Source organism: Rutidosis leptorrhynchoides, chromosome 10 (genome assembly GCF_046630445.1).
Source record: "Rutidosis leptorrhynchoides isolate AG116_Rl617_1_P2 chromosome 10, CSIRO_AGI_Rlap_v1, whole genome shotgun sequence".
In the NCBI taxonomy this organism is placed as follows: domain Eukaryota; kingdom Viridiplantae; phylum Streptophyta; class Magnoliopsida; order Asterales; family Asteraceae; genus Rutidosis; species Rutidosis leptorrhynchoides.
In genome coordinates, this window is record NC_092342.1 from 1465300 (window position 1) to 1482628 (window position 17329).

Consider the following 17329-nt stretch of genomic DNA (forward strand, 5'->3'; position numbering starts at 1 on the left):
CGGCTAAAAAGTCACTTTTTTACCCCGATATCAGGCTCATATTTAATAAAGTAAATAACTTTATTGCCAAGATGTGCATCTATTTGCTTAAATTGGTACGATTGGTAATTACGAAGGCAATGCAAAAGGAATCAGTGAAAACGGACTTAAAACGAAGAATTTAGAGCGAAAACGGCAAAATATCATAAAACACTCAAAAAACGGCCTGCCAGTGAAGGAGAAAAAATGGCCTGCCACACTATGTGGACGGCCTACCTGATTGAAAACGGTCTGCCAGTTAAACGGGCTGCCTTCAACATGGACGGACCAACAGCGATTAAACGGGCTAATTGGACGGTCTGCCACCAAAATGGTCCGCCTGCCATCAAATTGGACGGCCTGCCATGGACAGCCTGCCAGGCCAGGATCTAGTATAAATAAATCTCATTTGTCTCCATTTCAACACACTCTCCACTCTTCACTCTTCAATTCACTCTCAAATTTAGTTCAGTTTTCTAGTCTAGTTCAAGAATAGTCATTCGAGACCTTCTCACCTCCGAGCGGGAAATTAAGTACCCGGAGGCAAACGTCGAATACTGTACTAAGAAGCTGTCTAGAGTCGGAGTTGTAACTTTTGTACTTTCGGAACTCGATTAATATACTGGTACTTTTATCTTTCCTCTATCTTGTTATAATGTCTTTTATTACTTTGATAGATGATATTATTGCCATGATTAGTGAGTAGTTATATTTTGTGCATGCTGTGATGTAGTTGTTATGCTATCTGAATATGAAATTGTGTAATGAGATGCTTTCTGATTATGATTAAACTCAATCACTTTTTCGACTAATAGAACGTGGTTATCGGCTTTGTGATTAGGAAGTCGCGAACCCCGATTCAGAGTACACTATCTGTGTCACCCCTTGGTAAGACACTTCTGCCGGATACATAGGGCATTTGTCAGAGGCACAACAGTTGTAGTAAGGCAACCTACCCTACGGATTCCAACAAAGGTTCTTTCGTAATGGAAACCCTAATTGATACTAGGAGCACAAGGCCGGCCTCAGGCTATGCTAGAGTAGTTACTACGCATGTAAACATAGTACGTGTATCGAGGAGGCACAAAAGTTGTAGTACTATACCTCTACTATGTATGGCCATGGAAACGACCTCACTGTTGAAGATTACATTACACTATAATGCGGTCTCAGACATTGCACTCCGTCTGAGAGATTCTTTAGTAATATGAACTATTTGTTTGAACCCATAAAGGATTGGAACCATTAGGATAACCGAACGTTCACATGATAAACTATTGTCTGGCCATGCCGTTCATTTATGGTTGATTTCTTTTAAATAAGAACCTAACTGATCTTCATAAACCAATCGTTAACGAAAGCATCGGAAACGTATCATGTCTCTCGGATAAGGGATACCCTCTACTTTAGCTTATGTTTAAGAAAGTTTGGGCCAAGTGGATAGATTAATACGCTGCCTTATCGGGTCGCTCATAATAAAAGCGCCGTCTAGTGTTAACAAGTAGTTGTGTTACTCTGGCATCGAGGGAAGAGGCGTTGCTGCTCATTCAGAATCTTCAAGGCTATCGCATACATTATGCCCAGTGACATGTCAGTCCTCTGACAGGGGCGGTAGGACCAACATAACGGGTAAAGGGTTATCAACTATTCATGAGCCGTCATTACACAACTCAGCAAAGTAACTAGCGAAATCATAGTATGTACATCTTTAACCTTATATGAAATACAAATTTTACCTAATTGTATTTACTTTATCCTTTAGAAAATTAGAAAACCCAAAATAGAAACACAACTACTCCTTGTTAATTATGTTTGTCAAGTTTTAGGTTCGATTCTGTAGACTTCTTTAAAAATGACCCTAGGTCATACTTCCCTTACTCACCCTAAGGAGTAGTAGATTTAGGCCCCGACCGTATAAATTTAAAACACGGGTACATCCCTGCTGGGAGACCTCGACCGACGGCCGTGCAGCCCGACGACACTGCACACTAAAACATAACCGTACGTTTTGGCCACATCAGTAGGGAACCTAGTTTTTGGCACCGCTACCGGGGATCACTGTTATCAGATAATACTGTTTCAACCAATTATGTTTTAAGATTTTGAGTAGTGTGTAAGAAAGACTATTATACACTGACTCGGTTGTTGGATTTTTCCGAACAGTCTCCAATTATATTGGAACCAAAAGAATCCTGCCTCTCCGTAAGTCGGCCTGGCCACGTGGTCTGATAAATACGGTTATGCGAAACTCTGTTGTCGAAATAGCAGGGGAATCTGCAACAAGAACCAAAAATTAAACCCGCCAAAAATAACTAACCCTAGCTTAGCTTATATTGGTTTAGGAATACCTATAGAACTAACTGCAGCTTAGATTAGATTGCCTTATATTAACTTTAGGACTATAGAATAACCTTAGGACTAGCTTAGATAAAATTGGACCTTTCTAGAATCCTTTTTGGATTTTCTATCTAAAATTTACGGCATACCTAGTGTATGACCCACACTCGATCCAGAGCAGGACCGTTGCTATCTACACCTGATCCGGAATCTATTATATCTAAAGCACGTAAGGAGAGAAGACTCAGAGAGCTCAATCTAATGGCGCTATGAGTCACCCTTGCGGATAATACCAAACCCTCGATTGAAGGTCGAGAAGGACCGATCAGATATCCAAGGATCCAAGGTCACTCATTCGAGTTAAAACATCACATTGTGCAGCTTATCCAAAACAGCTGTCAATTTCATGGATTGTCGAACGATGATCCTAACTCTCACCTTGATAAATTTATCTCTATTTCGAACTCCTACAAGCAGCAAGGAGTGGGTCAAGATATAGTCCGGCTATACGTGTTCCCCTATTCTCTCACTCATCATGCGCAGACGTGGTTTGAAGGACTGGAGAACGATTCCATCACCACATGGACGAAAATGGCTATTAAATTCCTAACTAAATATTTTCCTCCATCCAAATAAACCAAGCTTAAAAATGACATCATTAACTTTCATCAAAGTTATGATGAATCTTTGTACACCGCATGGGAGCAATTCAAAACCTTACTGAAGAAATGCACGAACCACCAGTTGGAAAAGTCAGGCCAAATCTGCACCTTCTACAATGGTCTTACGATAAATCATACGACGACGATCGATGCAGCAGATCAAGAGAATCTGATGAATCAAACAGTAGAGGAAGCATGGGAATTGCTCGAAAATATGACAATGTATCATCATGACTGGAACAGTGGTGAAAGCCTTTTATCATCTGCACCTCTCTCCGCACTTAACAATAAAACAGAGGCCATTAAATCTCTCACGGATAAGATGGAATCTCTAGCCAAACAACTCGGAGAATAGAAGACGCAACCGCACAGGTTAATCAGGCTCTGTCCTGTACGAACAGTACCAACCCGCAACCTATTGAAGATTACCAAGTTAAGAACGATAACCCTGATGGACCAGTCTATTACGTCCAATACCCTGCTCGTTCGCAAAACCCTGGATATAACCAAACCAGGAATAACCAGTTTCAAAGGAACAATCAACCATTCCAACCTTGTTTCCGACAACCACCTTACCCTCAACAGCAATTAACATACGATCAACCATTACCTATTATTGGACCAGCACCCGAAGAAAACCTTCCTGCTAACCAGATTACGAAAGCAACTAACTTGTGTACTGAAGATTAGTTGAACCAGTTCATTCAAGGACATCACCAGCTGAATCAGAGAACTGCATCTAGACAAGATCAGATGGAGGCACTCATGAAAAATCAATTCGCACTACTGAATAGTCTAGATTTGTAGCTCAGACAATTATCACAACAACTTGAGACTAGGCCACAAGGAAGATTGCCTAGTAATACCGTCCAAAACCCCCTGATATCGCTCCATTTATATATGTTTACTTCGCGATATCTACCTCACTTTGCTCGGTTTTTGACTATCTCGGAGCCTATTTAGTGTGTTATTGAGCTAATTGGTAAATAATGGACTAAGGAGTTGATTTGGTGTAAAATTGATCAGATCTTGGGCAAAATTGGCTAAGAAAATGACAAGTGCTGGTAACAACTCAAAAAGCGCCACTCCTGTATAGGAGCGCCGCTCCTGAAGGCCCAAAAGCGCCGCTCCAGAAGGAAAAGCGGCGATATTATGCACGATTTGTCTCCATTTTCTAGCAGTGAGCAGAAGCACCGTTCTTCATAGCAAAAGCACCATTCTTGATCAGCCAAAAGCGTCGCTCCTCAACAAAAGCGTCACCCCTGTTCAATGCCAAAAACGGCGTTCTAAAGTCAAAAGCGCCGCTCCTTACCAAGCTAAAGCGCCGCTCCTGAATTAAAAGCGGCGCTCCTGACGCTGTTTTAGCCCAGATTTTCAGCACTATAAAAGGAACGAGATTAGGTCATTGATATGGCCGAAACGGACGGTTTTTATTTGCGCAGTGTCGTTAGGCCGCGGCTCGCCAGGATCAGCCACTCGTGGAAGAGGGTACAGTTTTAAATTTATATTTAGCGGGGCCTAAATCTTACTAGTCCTTATAAGTAAGGGAAGTATGACCTAGAGTCGTATTTTTGAGATATCAGTAGCATCGAACCTATATTGTAGCCTAAGATAGTTAGGGAGTAATGAATATTTATTTTGGGATTTTCTAATTTATGAGACAGATAAAGTAAATGCGATAAAATTTGTAATTCAGATAAGGTTAAAGTAAGTGCATACTATGACTTCATCAGTTATTCTGCTAAGATTATGGAATGCTGGCTCATGAATAGGTAGAGGCCTTGTATTCATTACACTGGTCCTAAACGCCCCTGTCATAAGACATGTCACTAGGTACTGCTTTAGGCTTGAAGATTCTGAATAGACAGCAACGTCCCTTACCCCCGACGCCCGTGCAGTCTGACTATAGGCATACACATTCAGACGGCTCATCCAATTGAGCGACTCGGTTGGGTGACGTATTAACATTCCAAAATGGTCTAAACTTTCTTAAGCATAATAGAATACATGGTTTATCATATCCGAGAGACGTGATGTGTTTCAATGATTTCGTTAATGATTGGTAAAAGATAGTTAGGCCCTTAAAAAGAGTTCAACCATAAAGAACACCATGGCCAAGTCAAGTCTGACTTCCATGAACACGTTCGGTTATCCTAACGGTCCAGTCCTTTATGTGTATAAACAAACAGTTCCTTAATTAACTAAGAATCCCTCAAGCGGGGTGCAATGCTTGAGACCGCATTATGGTGCAGTGTACTGGTCAACACTAACCGTGTTCCATGGCCTTACTTAGCAGAGGTGCAGCTTATAACAACCGATGTGCTTCAGCATGCACGTACGAAGTTTATATGCTTGGTGACTACACTAGCATGGTCTAGGACCGACAATGTACTAGGGATCTAGTCAGATGTTTCACTACGAAAGAGTCCTCAGTCGGAATCCAAAGCTCGATAGACTTACTACAACCGGTGTGCCTCGGTCGATCTTACGTTGTATCCGATAGACTTCTCTTACCAAGGGGTGACATAGATAGTGTACTCTGAATCGGGGTTCGCGACTTCCCAATAACAGAGCCTATAACTACGTTCTATTAGTTGGAAAAGCGATTGAGTTTAAAGCATAATCGGAAAGCATTTCAACAGCATACACAAACCATAATATTATTTCGGCATTACAAATGCTTACATCATAGCATACACTAAAGATAACTACTCGCTAATCATGGCAATAATATTAAAACATTATATAAGATAAAGGATAGAAGTACCAGTAGATTAAACGAGTTCCGAATACAAAAGTGACAACTTCAAGACTCCAGACCGCTCCTAATACAATCTTCAGCGTTCGCCTACGGGTACTTAATTTCCCACTCGGAGGTAAGAAGGCCTTGAAAGTATGACTAATAATGTACAAGAGGGAGAAAGAAGTGAATTGAAGTGTGTGTTGGAATGAATGACAAAGACCTTTTAAATAGACTTGAAAATTGCCAAATACGCCTGGCAGGCCGTTTGGCAGGCCGTATTTGGCAAGACGTATGCAAGGCAGGTCGTTTGGTGGCTCGTGTGGTGTCACGTATATGGCAGGCCATTTCCATACTGGCAGGCTGTATGGTAGGCCGTATGGCTTGCTGGTCAGCCTGAATTCCCTAGATCATAACTTGATTTCTTGTCTTTCACCATTTTCGCTCTAGAATCTTCGTTTTAGCTCCGATTCTCTTGATTCTTTTTGCACCGTCTTTGTAATCACTTGTTCTTCAATTCTAACCGACGAAGTGGGTATTTTTCCAACAAAGTTCGAATCTTTCTTATTTTTGGGCCTTAATATCGGGGTGAAAACGTGACTTTTTTACCGATATCAAATATCCCACACTTAGACTTTGCTTGTCCTCAAGCAAACTCTCATTTTAAAGAATCTTTTCGGCGTTTCTTTTCTAATAGCCTAAGCGGTTTACTTTTATTATAAGAGCAAAAAGATAAGGTGAGTCATCTATGTTAGGACTGAAATTATCTCTGCAAGCATGCGAGGAGGTTACATGACATAGGCTAGCTTTCACGGGTCACTCAAATCACTCAAGTATTGAGGGTTCCCTATAGATCTAAGAAATGAATACACTCATAGCCAGTCATGCTGCACCCATCGTCATAGGCTTGATAAAGACTTAAATCCTTGCTGCTAACGCGAGAACGGTAGTAATCTCAGCTTTATGGGTTATTTGTCAATGATGGAGAAGGAATTTTGGAGTGGTAGTGAAGTTGTTTTTGAAGGGTGAGATAAAAGGGTAATGTATTCTTTATACAGACTTTTATTCGGATAGATAGGAGTGCTGAAATATTTTGAGAAGCACTTTTGAACTTTTCTTCATTTGATAATCATTTTCGGTCGAGTTCTCTTCGGTATTTCTCTTATTTAGTTCTGCTCCTTCATCATTTTTTTTTTGAAGACTTCATCTAGAGAAACTTTTTGCCGGTAAACTTTTTCAAGACCTTTGCCATGATACTTGAGAGGTTTATAACATTGGGTTTTCGGAAGGAATCTCATTTTCTGGGTTTTCTGAGAAATAGTAAAGGTGATATGGATGTGGTGGTGGAGTAGAAGTAGTGGAGGTGTGGAAGGCTTATGTTTGACAAATGGGTAGCTATTTTGATTACAACCGAACCACGCTTTGCTGCTTGGAGATGTAGATCTAAAGCAAGTTCTGATTCTGAGCACAGTCATCGGCACTCTCAATGGAAAATAGTGAAGCATTAAAGATGAATGCTGGTCTTATTTGGGGTGCCTCACCATAATCAATATAGGTCGATAATGCCTTAGTCATGCAATGCTCTATTAGAGATTTCAATCTAACAAGATTTCCACCTTACTTAAGCCTTATTTTATTGACAAACATTTTAGGTTTTCAAAAATACTTTTTCGAAAAGGGTTTCTTTTGTAAAAATTTTGAAATTTAGCTTAAGGACTTGGAATCTTCGTAATGGGTTATTATGATATAGCATAAAAAGATACCAACATCCCACACTTAGACGAACATTGTCCTCAATGTTCCTAGTGTATCCCACACTTAGGATTTTTAGTTGAAGATTTGGGATTGTTTGTCTAGTGTTTTGATTGGGTGTTATCCCACACTTAGTGATAAGCTAGGATGCGGTATGGTTTGAATCTTGAGCTAGTAGCGAAAAGAAAGAAATACCCCTAGCAGATGCGGCTGGCTTCCTTGCTTCTTTATCGGCTCACTTGTCATCCTTTATTCTTCTACTCTACTTTATTACACGGGTTGCCTCCCGAGAAGCGCTTTTGTTTAAGGTCATTGGCTCGACCGTAGTGATTCTTCAAAAAAAAAAAACATTCCTCGTTGATGGTTGTGATCTTGGTCTTCTTGAGGGAATGTGAGTCTTGGTGGATAAGTCCTGAGAAAGTGTCAGACCAATAGTGGTAACAAGGCCGGTAATTCTCTTGAAGATCTTCTGAACGATAAGTAGTGCGCAGTTTCTGCTCTTGATAAGTCTTGAAGTCCGATGAGAATATGATCCACAGCTCTACTGGTTGACCCATGAATGTCAATCATGGTCGCAGTGCTGGTGTTGATGATTTCTTTGACTGGATGCTCATTTCGGAGGTCTTCAAACAATGTAAGAAACTGTATCTTTAGAATCTCGAAGCCTTCGGAACGGTGATCTCCACAGTAAGAGTCTGTAGCTTTGCACAGATTAGTTAAGAGACGAAGCTGGAAAGAAGTGAACAGCAATCCTGATCTGAGTATCAATTTCACCGTCTTTGAGTATATCTCCCGACATCCAGCTTTAAATATGAAACTAGGATCTGTGGATTCGTGGAAGATACGTGATAGCTGCTTCGTAACATAGGTGGCAATGTTGACTCGATCTGGTTCAATATGAGAGAACGGATTGTTTCGTCTTGCTTCCTCCATAACAGCGTCTTATAACTCTTTGATAATCAGATCAGCGTGGTGATCAATTGTTACGTAAATCACTAGTCTGTCTGGTGTGCTTTCGAAGTTATCTCTATCCAGAAGAGTGAAAAGACTGTGAATATCCTCGATCATTTGCAAATCAGAGTGATAAGTCGGGCGGCCGGTGGAAAGATCCATATGCTTCCGGATGAGAATCAGTAGTGCTCGTTCGTTTTGTGAGAACATAAGTGCAGATCCGGCTAAGGCATTATAAACCTTAGAGTAAATGATCTTCTGATCTCGACAGAATCTTGTCTCGAGAATAGTGCGAACCACTGAATTATGCTCTCGTTGCCTTTCTTCGTGATAGATATGATCGTGAAGAGAATTGATAAAGTCTTGAATGCGTTCTTCTAGGATTTCAACATCATTATCTTCTCTTCGGAGATAGAGGTGGTGCTCTTCTCTGATAGCCATGATTCGTTCTGTTAAGCATAGCGAAAAATCAATGGTTGACTTTCGGATGGCTTCGAGAATGTCTTCAAATTCATCGGTATCATTGATGAAGGTAATCATGTCTGCATGTGTGGATATAATCGGAATTTGATCTGAAGAAGAGTCCGGCTCCCCTTGATCTACTTCGGTTGGAAAGTGGGGGTTAGTCAGAATGTCTTCGTGATGCTCTTCCTCGTCATCATCGGTATCCGGTTCCTATGAGGATGCGTCTGATGAACGGGTTTCTTCAGTATTCTGATTCTCCACTTTGATACTTACAGGATCAATTTCTATATCCTTAACTTCAGCCTTGTCGTTCTTCTTTTTGAAGCGAATGATTAAACTGTGATATGCCATTTCAAGCCTCATTATTTCTTCATGACGCTCAGTGCTTGGAACGGGTGTTGTCGCAGTTTCTTTTATGTCTTCCATTTCCTCTTCCTCTTCAGATTCCTCCTTTTTGCTCTATTTCTTCGCTGGGATCCTCTTCTTCCATTTCTGGGTCGTTTACAGACTGTGATTCGACACCCATTTCGATATCATCGGCTGGTGGTGACTCGTCATCGGAAGTGATCCGTCTAGTGGAAATAGCAAACATCTCTGCCTGCCCAGAAAGATCGGTTGGTCGGTCAATTTTGAAGGTGACGCTCTCCTCATGTGATCGTAAGATCATGGTTTGATTGTATACATCAATGACAGTCCTAGCCGTATTCATGAAAGGTCTTCCTAACACTATTGGGGTATGTAGGTCTTCCTTAATATCCATTACTACGAAATCCGTAGGATACAAGAATTTGTCGACTTTCACCAAGACATTCTCAACTATGCCCTTAGGATATCGAATTGTATGATCGGCAAGTTGGATTGTCATTTTGGTTGGTGACAAATCTCCTAACTCTAATCTCTTGTAGAGAGAGTAGGGGATTAGGTTGATACTTGCTCCTAAATCTGCTAGCGCATGAATGGTTCCAGATTGGTAGATTGAACACGGAAAATTGAATCGACCCGTATCTCCTAGCTTAGGTGGTAGAGAGTTTCTGAGTAATGCAGAGCATTCTTCATTCAGTGGAATTTTGTTAGAGTCTGGTATCCTCTCCTTTGTAGATAGAAGCCTTCAGATGTATCTTTTCTGGTTGGGAACTTTAGACATAGTGTCCAAGAATCTTCCATCTAGTTTGAAGGAATCAAGCTTGGATGGTTCTTCTTGTAGTGAACTGGAGTTTCAGGGGTCAGCTTCTGAGTATATGTTGATTTGTTCTTGAGCCTATTGACGTTCTCCGTGGTTCTTCCTCTGGGATTACGGAATCCATTTGCTTTGCTTCTTCTATGTGGGGATTCTGGATAGTATTACTTGGCAATCTTCCCAGCAGTCGGGTTTCAAGGAGTTGTGATAACTGTCCGAGCTGCATTTCCAAACTTTTGAGCAGAGCCAATTGATTTCTCATTAGTATCTCCGTCTGATCTTGTCTGGTTGCAGTTCTCTGATTTAAGATTTAACTGTTGTTGTCCTTGGATGAACTGAGTTAACTGATCATCAGCTCTGAGAGTGGGGTTAGCTGCTTTTGTAATCTGGGTGGTAAGGGAATTCTCCTCAACTGGGGGACCAGTGAGTGGAAGTAGTTGATCGTAGGTCAATTGAGATTGTTGGGCTGGATAAGGTGGATAGAGATAGCGGAAAGGTTGATTGCTTCGCTGAAATTGATTAACCCTTGGTGGTTGATTGAATCCGGGATTTGGTGGATGAGCTGGGTATTGAACGTAACAGACTGAACCGTCAGGGTTTTCGTACTCAACTTGATAGTCTTCAGTAGGTTGCGGGTTGGTACAATTAACACAAGCCTGAGCTTGGTTAACCTACTGCGGTTGCGTCTTCAATTCTCCGAGTTGCTTGGCAAGAGATTCCATCTTATCCGTGAGGGATTTGATGGCCTCCGTTTGATTGTTAAGTGCAGAGAGTGGGGTAGATGATGAAGTTGTTTCACCACTGTTCCAGTCATGATGATGCATCATCATGTTCTCGAGCAATTCCCATGCTTCATCTGCGGTTTGGTTCATCAGATTCCCTTGAGCTGCTGCATCGATCGTCGTCTTAAGATTTACCGTAAGACCATTGTAGAAGGTACAGATTTGGGCTGACCGTTCTAACTGGTGATTAGGGCACTTCTTCAGCAGGGTTTTGAAACGCTCCCATGCAGTGTAAAGAGATTCATCATAACTTTGTTTGAAGTTAATGATGTCATTCTTCAGTTTGGTTTGTTTAAAAGGAGGGAAATATTTGGTTAGGAATTTAGTCGCCATCTCCGTCCATGACGTGATGGAATCTTTTTCCAGTCCTTCAAACCAAGTTTGAGCATGATGAGTGAGAGAATAAGGGAACAAGTATAGCCAGACTATATCTTGTCCTATCCCTGGCTGTTTGTAGGAGTTCGAAAGAGATATGAATTTATCAAGGTGAGAATTAGGATCGTCATTCGGTAATCCATGAAACTGACAGCTATTTTGAATGAGCTGGATGATGTGATGTTTTAACTCGAACGAGTGTCCTTGAATCTCTGGGAATCTGATTGGTCCTCCTCGACCTTCAATCGAGGGTTTCGTGTTTTCTGCTAAAGTAACGCGTAACGCCATTTGGTTTCTGATTCGTGCTTCCTTACGTGCTTTAGAGATTATTGCGTCTGGATCAGGTACGAATAACAACGGCCCTGGTCTAGATCGGGTTTGGGTCATACACTAGGTATGCCTTTTTGTTTTTAATTTTCGCAAATAAGCTAAATTATAATAAGCTAAACTAAACTAATCTAATTCTAAGGTAATCTAAGGCAATCTAAGGTAATCTAGAGTAATCTAAAGTAATCTAATCTAATTAACTAGCTATCCTATGTTGGAATATGTTTTTGGTTCTGGCTACTGATTCCCTGGTATTTTGGTAACAAAGCTCCGCACAAACTATTCAACAAACCAAGTGGCCAGGCCGATTACAGAGAGGCAGGATCCTTTAAATCCAATAACCAAGTCCGTGTATAATTGTCTTTCTTAGACACCACTAAATGCTTGCGAATAAGTTTGATTGAAAACAGTAATGCCTGATACCAGTTCCCCGGCAACGGCGCCAAAAACTAGGTAGTATCTCCTGATATGGCCGAAACGGACGGTTTTTATTTGCGCGGTGTCGTTAGGCTGCGGCTCGCCAGGATCAGCCACTCGTGGGAGAGGGTATAGTTTTAAATTTATATTTAGCGGGGCCTAAATCTTACTACTCCTTATAAGTAAGGGAAGTATGACCTAGAGTCGTATTTTTGAGATATCAGTAGCATCGAACCTATATTGTAGCCTAAGATAGTTAGGGAGTAGTGAATATTTATTTTGGGATTTTCTAATTTATGAGATAGATAAAGTAAATGCGATAAAATTTGTAATTCAGATAAGGTCAAAGTAAGTGCATACTATGATTTCATCAGTTATTCTGCCGAGATTATGGAATGCTGGCTCATGAATAGGCAGAGGCCTTGTAATCATTACACTGGTCCTAAACGCCCCTGTCATAAGACATGTCACTAGGTACTGCTTTAGGCTTGAAGATTCTGAATAGACAGCAACGTCCCTTACCCCCGACGCCCGTGCAGTCTGACTACAGGCATACACGTTCAGACGGCTCATCCAATTGAGCGACTCGGTTGGGTGACGTATTAACATTCAAAAATGGTCTAAACTTTCTTAAGCATAATAGAATACATGGTTTACCATATCCGAGGGACGTGATGTGTTTCAATGCTTTCGTTAATGATTGGTAAAAGATAGTTAGGCCCTTAAAAAGAGTTCAACCATAAAGAACACCATGGCCAAGTCAAGTCTGACTTCCATGAACACGTTCGGTTATCCTAACGGTCCAATCCTTTATGTGTCTAAACAAATAGTTCCTTAATTAACTAAGAATCCCTCAAGAGGGGTGCAATGCTTGAGACCGCGTTATGGTGCAGTGTACTGGTCAACACTAATTGTGTTCCATGGCCTTACTTAGCAAAGGTACAGCTTACAACAACTGCTGTGCTTCAGTGTGCACGTACGAAGTTTATATGCTTGGTGACTACACTAGCATGGTCTAGGACTGAAAATGTACTAGGGGTCTAGTCATATGTTTCACTACGAAAGAGTCCTCAGTCGGAATCCAAAGCTCGATAGACTTACTACAACTGGTGTGCCTCGGTCGATCTTACGTTGTATCCGATAGACTTCTCTTACCAAGGGGTGACACAGATAGTGTACTTTGAATCGGGGTTAGCGACTTCCCAATAACAGAGCCTATAACTACGTTCTATTAGTTATAAAAGCGATTGAGTTTAAAGCATAATCAGAAAGCATTTCAACAGCATACACAAATCATAATATTATTTCAGCATTACAACTGCTTACATCATAGCATACACTAAAGATAACTACTCGCTAATCATGGCAATAATATCATAAAACATTATATAAGATAAAGGATAGAAGTACCAGTAGATTAAATGAGTTCCGAATACAAAAGTGACAACTTCAAGACTCCAGACCGCTCCTAATACAATCTTCAACGTTCTCCTCCGGGTACTTAATTTCTCGCTGGGAGGTGAGAAGGCCTTGAAAGTATGACTAATATTGTACAAGAGGGAGAAAGAAGTGAATTGAAGTGTGTGTTGGAATGAATGACAAAGACCCTTTAAATAGACTTGAAAATTGCCAAATACGCCTGGCAGGCCGTTTGGTAGGCCGTATTTGGCAGGCCGTATGCAAGGTAGGCCATTTGGTGGCTCGTGTGGTGGCACGTATATGGCAGGCCGTTTCCATACTGGAAGGCTGTATGGTAGGCCGTATGGCTTGCTGGTCAGCCTAAATTCCCTGGATCGTAACTTGATTTCTTGACTTTCACCGTTTTCGCTCTAGAATCTTCATTTTAGCTCCGATTCTCTTGATTCTTTTTGCACCATCTTCGTAATTACTTGTTCTTCAATTTTAACCGACGAAGTGGGTATTTTGCTGACAAAGTTTGAATCTTTCTTGTTTTTGGGCCTTAATATCGGGGTGAAAACGTGACTTTTTAGCCGATATCAGTCATTTTTCTGAGGCATCTTAGAGAGCAGCTACCTAGGGTCCGAATTTCACACACCAAACCCGAATTTCATCATCCATTGGAGATTAAGGGAGGATTGAAGGAATATTGCTCAAGATTCATCATCATTTAGCTTAGATCTTCATCTTCTTTAAATTTTGGGTTGTAATCTTTACTTTGCTTTATATATTTTGCACTAATTAGTTGTAATCTTTACTTACTCTACATACTTTGCTTTGATTACTTGTAATAGCTTGACTATGATGATGATTTACATTTCTATGCTTATTATTAGTTTGGTTTTAGCCATGATTGGCTAAATCTCTTGTGTTTGCTTATCTATGAATCTCTAATACTAGTGTTTGCCCCAAATCCATTGAATATTGTTGTTTGAATGAATTACATGATCAAGTATTATTGAGTTGGCTAAAGAACCATTGCTATGAGTTTGTTTTAGGCTCGACTTTGATTACATATGTTGAGTAGCTCTCTTAGTGATTTAAGAAGTGAATCAATGTGTGCTTCAACACCTTAGGTGATCTAGACAACTAGCTAGGGAATTACAAGTGATTGTGTTCTTGATCTAGGTTAGTTTTCAATTGGCCTTTAGTCAACATAGTAGTGCCGATTATCTTAAGTGATTTCGATAGTTGGGAGTTTTAAGTGATTTTAACTCAAGCTCAATCTTAATAACCAAATTATGCTTAACTCGATCTTAGGATACAAAGCTTATGTGAATTCGTGGAGTATCATTTGATTTGAGGTTTAGAAGTGATTCTAACATTTAATAGTTCAACAACTTATGAGATAACAACATAGGCAACGGGGCAAGCCAAGCGTAGAGAGGATTGGATAAGTGAGCACGTCTTAGTTAATTGATTTAAATCTTACATACTTTGCTACTTGTTTCTCACTTATTGTTTAATTGTTAATTTAGGTTTGTTTAATTGCACAAGTTTTAGTTGCTAGTTAATATCAATCAATACCCCCAATCAAACAAACCTTAGGACAATTATTAGTTTCAAATATCTGACTTACATCGCTTCCCTTGGGACGAACTTGATAAGAATACTTGCATTAAAGTGCTGTAACAACCGGGTTCTAAGTGCTCGTTAGTTTTGTGTGCTTGATTATAGTGTTTAAGTCAAATATAAATTTAGAGGGTAAAAGATGTATTGTATCGCACGCATCACCCCCACATAGAGGACGCTAAACAAATGGATTCTATCCTACCGAAGGAAGTACCTGCACCTCGGAGGCGGTCAGCAAGGTTAAAGAATAAGAATGTCAACACTCAGCAGCTGCCCAAACCGAATCCAGTTTGTGTACCATATCATGGAAGACTAAAGGAAAAGCCTGAAAAGCTTGGCACCTTCAAGCTTGAAGGAAAATTCTTGGACTCTATGTCCATATTTCCTAACCAGAATAGATACATACGAAGACTTCTCTCTACAAAGGAGCGGATGCCGAATTCCAACAAAATTTCACTGAGCAAAGAATGCACAGCATTACTTAGAGACTCTCTACCCACGAAATTAGGAGATACGAGGAGATTCACATTCCCGTATTTTATCTACCAATCTGGAACTATTCACACTTTGGCTGATTTAGAAGCAAGCATTAATCTTATGCCTTACTCTCTTTTTAAGAGATTAGAGCTAGGAGACTTGTTACCAACCAAAGTGACGATCCAACTTGCTGATCATACAATTCATTATCCCAAAGGCATAGTTGAGAACGTCTTGGTAATAGTCGACCGATTCTTGTATCATATGGATTTCGTAGTGATGGACATCAAGGAAGACCTTGATGCCCCTATCGTCTTAGGATGACCATTCATGAATACAGCTAGTACAGTCATCGACGTTTACAATCAAACCTTATTCTTACGATCACATGGGGAGTGCGTTACGTTCCAAATTGACCAACCTACCTATTTATTTGAACATGAAGAGAGTTTACTATTTCTAGTAGCCGGATCACTTCCGATGAAGAATCTCTACCATCAGCCACCAACACAGAGATGAGCATTACGCCACCTTAGCCACAGTCTGAAGATCCTGATATGGAAGAAGAAGTTCCCGAAGAAAAAATAGAGGAAGGGGAAGAATCCGAGGAGGAAATGAAAGTAGAAGAAATTGAGGAGGAGATAGAAGAAATAGGGGAAGAGACTGATATAGCCCCGCTCAGCTCAACAGCTATTCAAGAGCACCATGAAGAGATTATGCAACTTGAGATGGAAGATCATAGCAAAGGTCTGGTGATTCATTTTCATAAAATAAATGAAGAGCCGACCGATGTCAAAGATATAAAGATTGATCCTATCAGCAGAGAAGCAAGACACCAGAACACAGACACACCTCATTCGCCTACCACTTCAGTTGAGATCCCATCCTACGACTCAGCTTCAGACGATGATGAGGATGATCAGCCATGCCTAGATATTCTGGTCGACACTCGCTCTCTCCCGACAGTATCAGCTCAAGAGGAGCAGGACTCTTCTTCAGAACTTTTCGAAGTTCTAATCATATCAACCCATGCCGAAATGATATCATTCATCGATGATAATAATGAATTCTTTGAAGACATTCTCGAAGCCATCTGACACTCAACGATCGAATTGACGACTCGGTTAACGGAACAGAATGAAGCTATCGAAGATGAGTATTTCCGATACAAGCAGAGAAACAATGATGATACGGCATTATTGGAAGAGAGACTTCAGGACTTTATCATTACACTTCATGATCATATTCGCCGAGAGGAACGGGAAAGGGATCACAATTCAGTAGTTCGTACCATGCACGAGACAAGGTTTTGCCGAGATCAGAAGATCATCTACACCAAAGTGTACAACGCTTTGGAAGGATCAGCACTTTCTTATTCCACTACTCAGAGATCGCTATTGTCCCTTATCCGTCGAAACATGGAGCTTTCGAATGGACGCCTGACTTCTCACTACGATTCACAGATGATCGAAGACATTAGAAGCTTCTTCATTCTTTTAACTCAAGACGATTTCTAGAGCACACCAGATAGACTTGTGATCTATGTTACTGTCGATCACCACACTGATCTGATTATCAAAGAGTTAGAAGCCGTAATTATGGAAGAAGATCCTCGTAATAATCCTTTCTCCCATTTGGATCCTGATAGAGTTAACCTTGCCACATTTGTGACATCCGAGCTCAGACGTATCTTCAATGAGTCAACGCATCCGAGCTTCACATTCAAAGCTGGATGCCGTGAGATCTACCAGAAAGTAGCCACCTTGCTTCTCGACTCAGGATTGCTATTTACCTCCTTCCAGCTCCGACTGATAACTAA

General features: G+C 40.7%; 1 protein-coding gene and 1 non-coding gene across 2 annotated transcripts; both read left to right on the forward strand.

Annotated features, from left to right (window-relative positions):
• The first annotated feature begins 11062 nt into the window (after positions 1-11062).
• Positions 11063-11169, forward strand: LOC139874008 (small nucleolar RNA R71). Its single transcript, XR_011767713.1, has one exon. It is a non-coding gene; the product is annotated as a small nucleolar RNA R71 (small nucleolar RNA).
• Positions 11170-15219: 4050 nt separating this feature from the next.
• Positions 15220-15834, forward strand: LOC139872678 (uncharacterized). Its single transcript, XM_071860611.1, has one exon. It carries the CDS (start codon positions 15220-15222, stop codon positions 15832-15834), a length of 615 nt encoding a protein of 204 aa, XP_071716712.1.
• Positions 15835-17329: the final 1495 nt, after the last annotated feature.

Coding starts and splice junctions, on each gene's coding strand:
- LOC139872678 (XM_071860611.1), top strand. CDS start 15,220: ATGGATTCTATCCTACCGAAGGAAGTACCTGCACCTCGGAGGCGGTCA.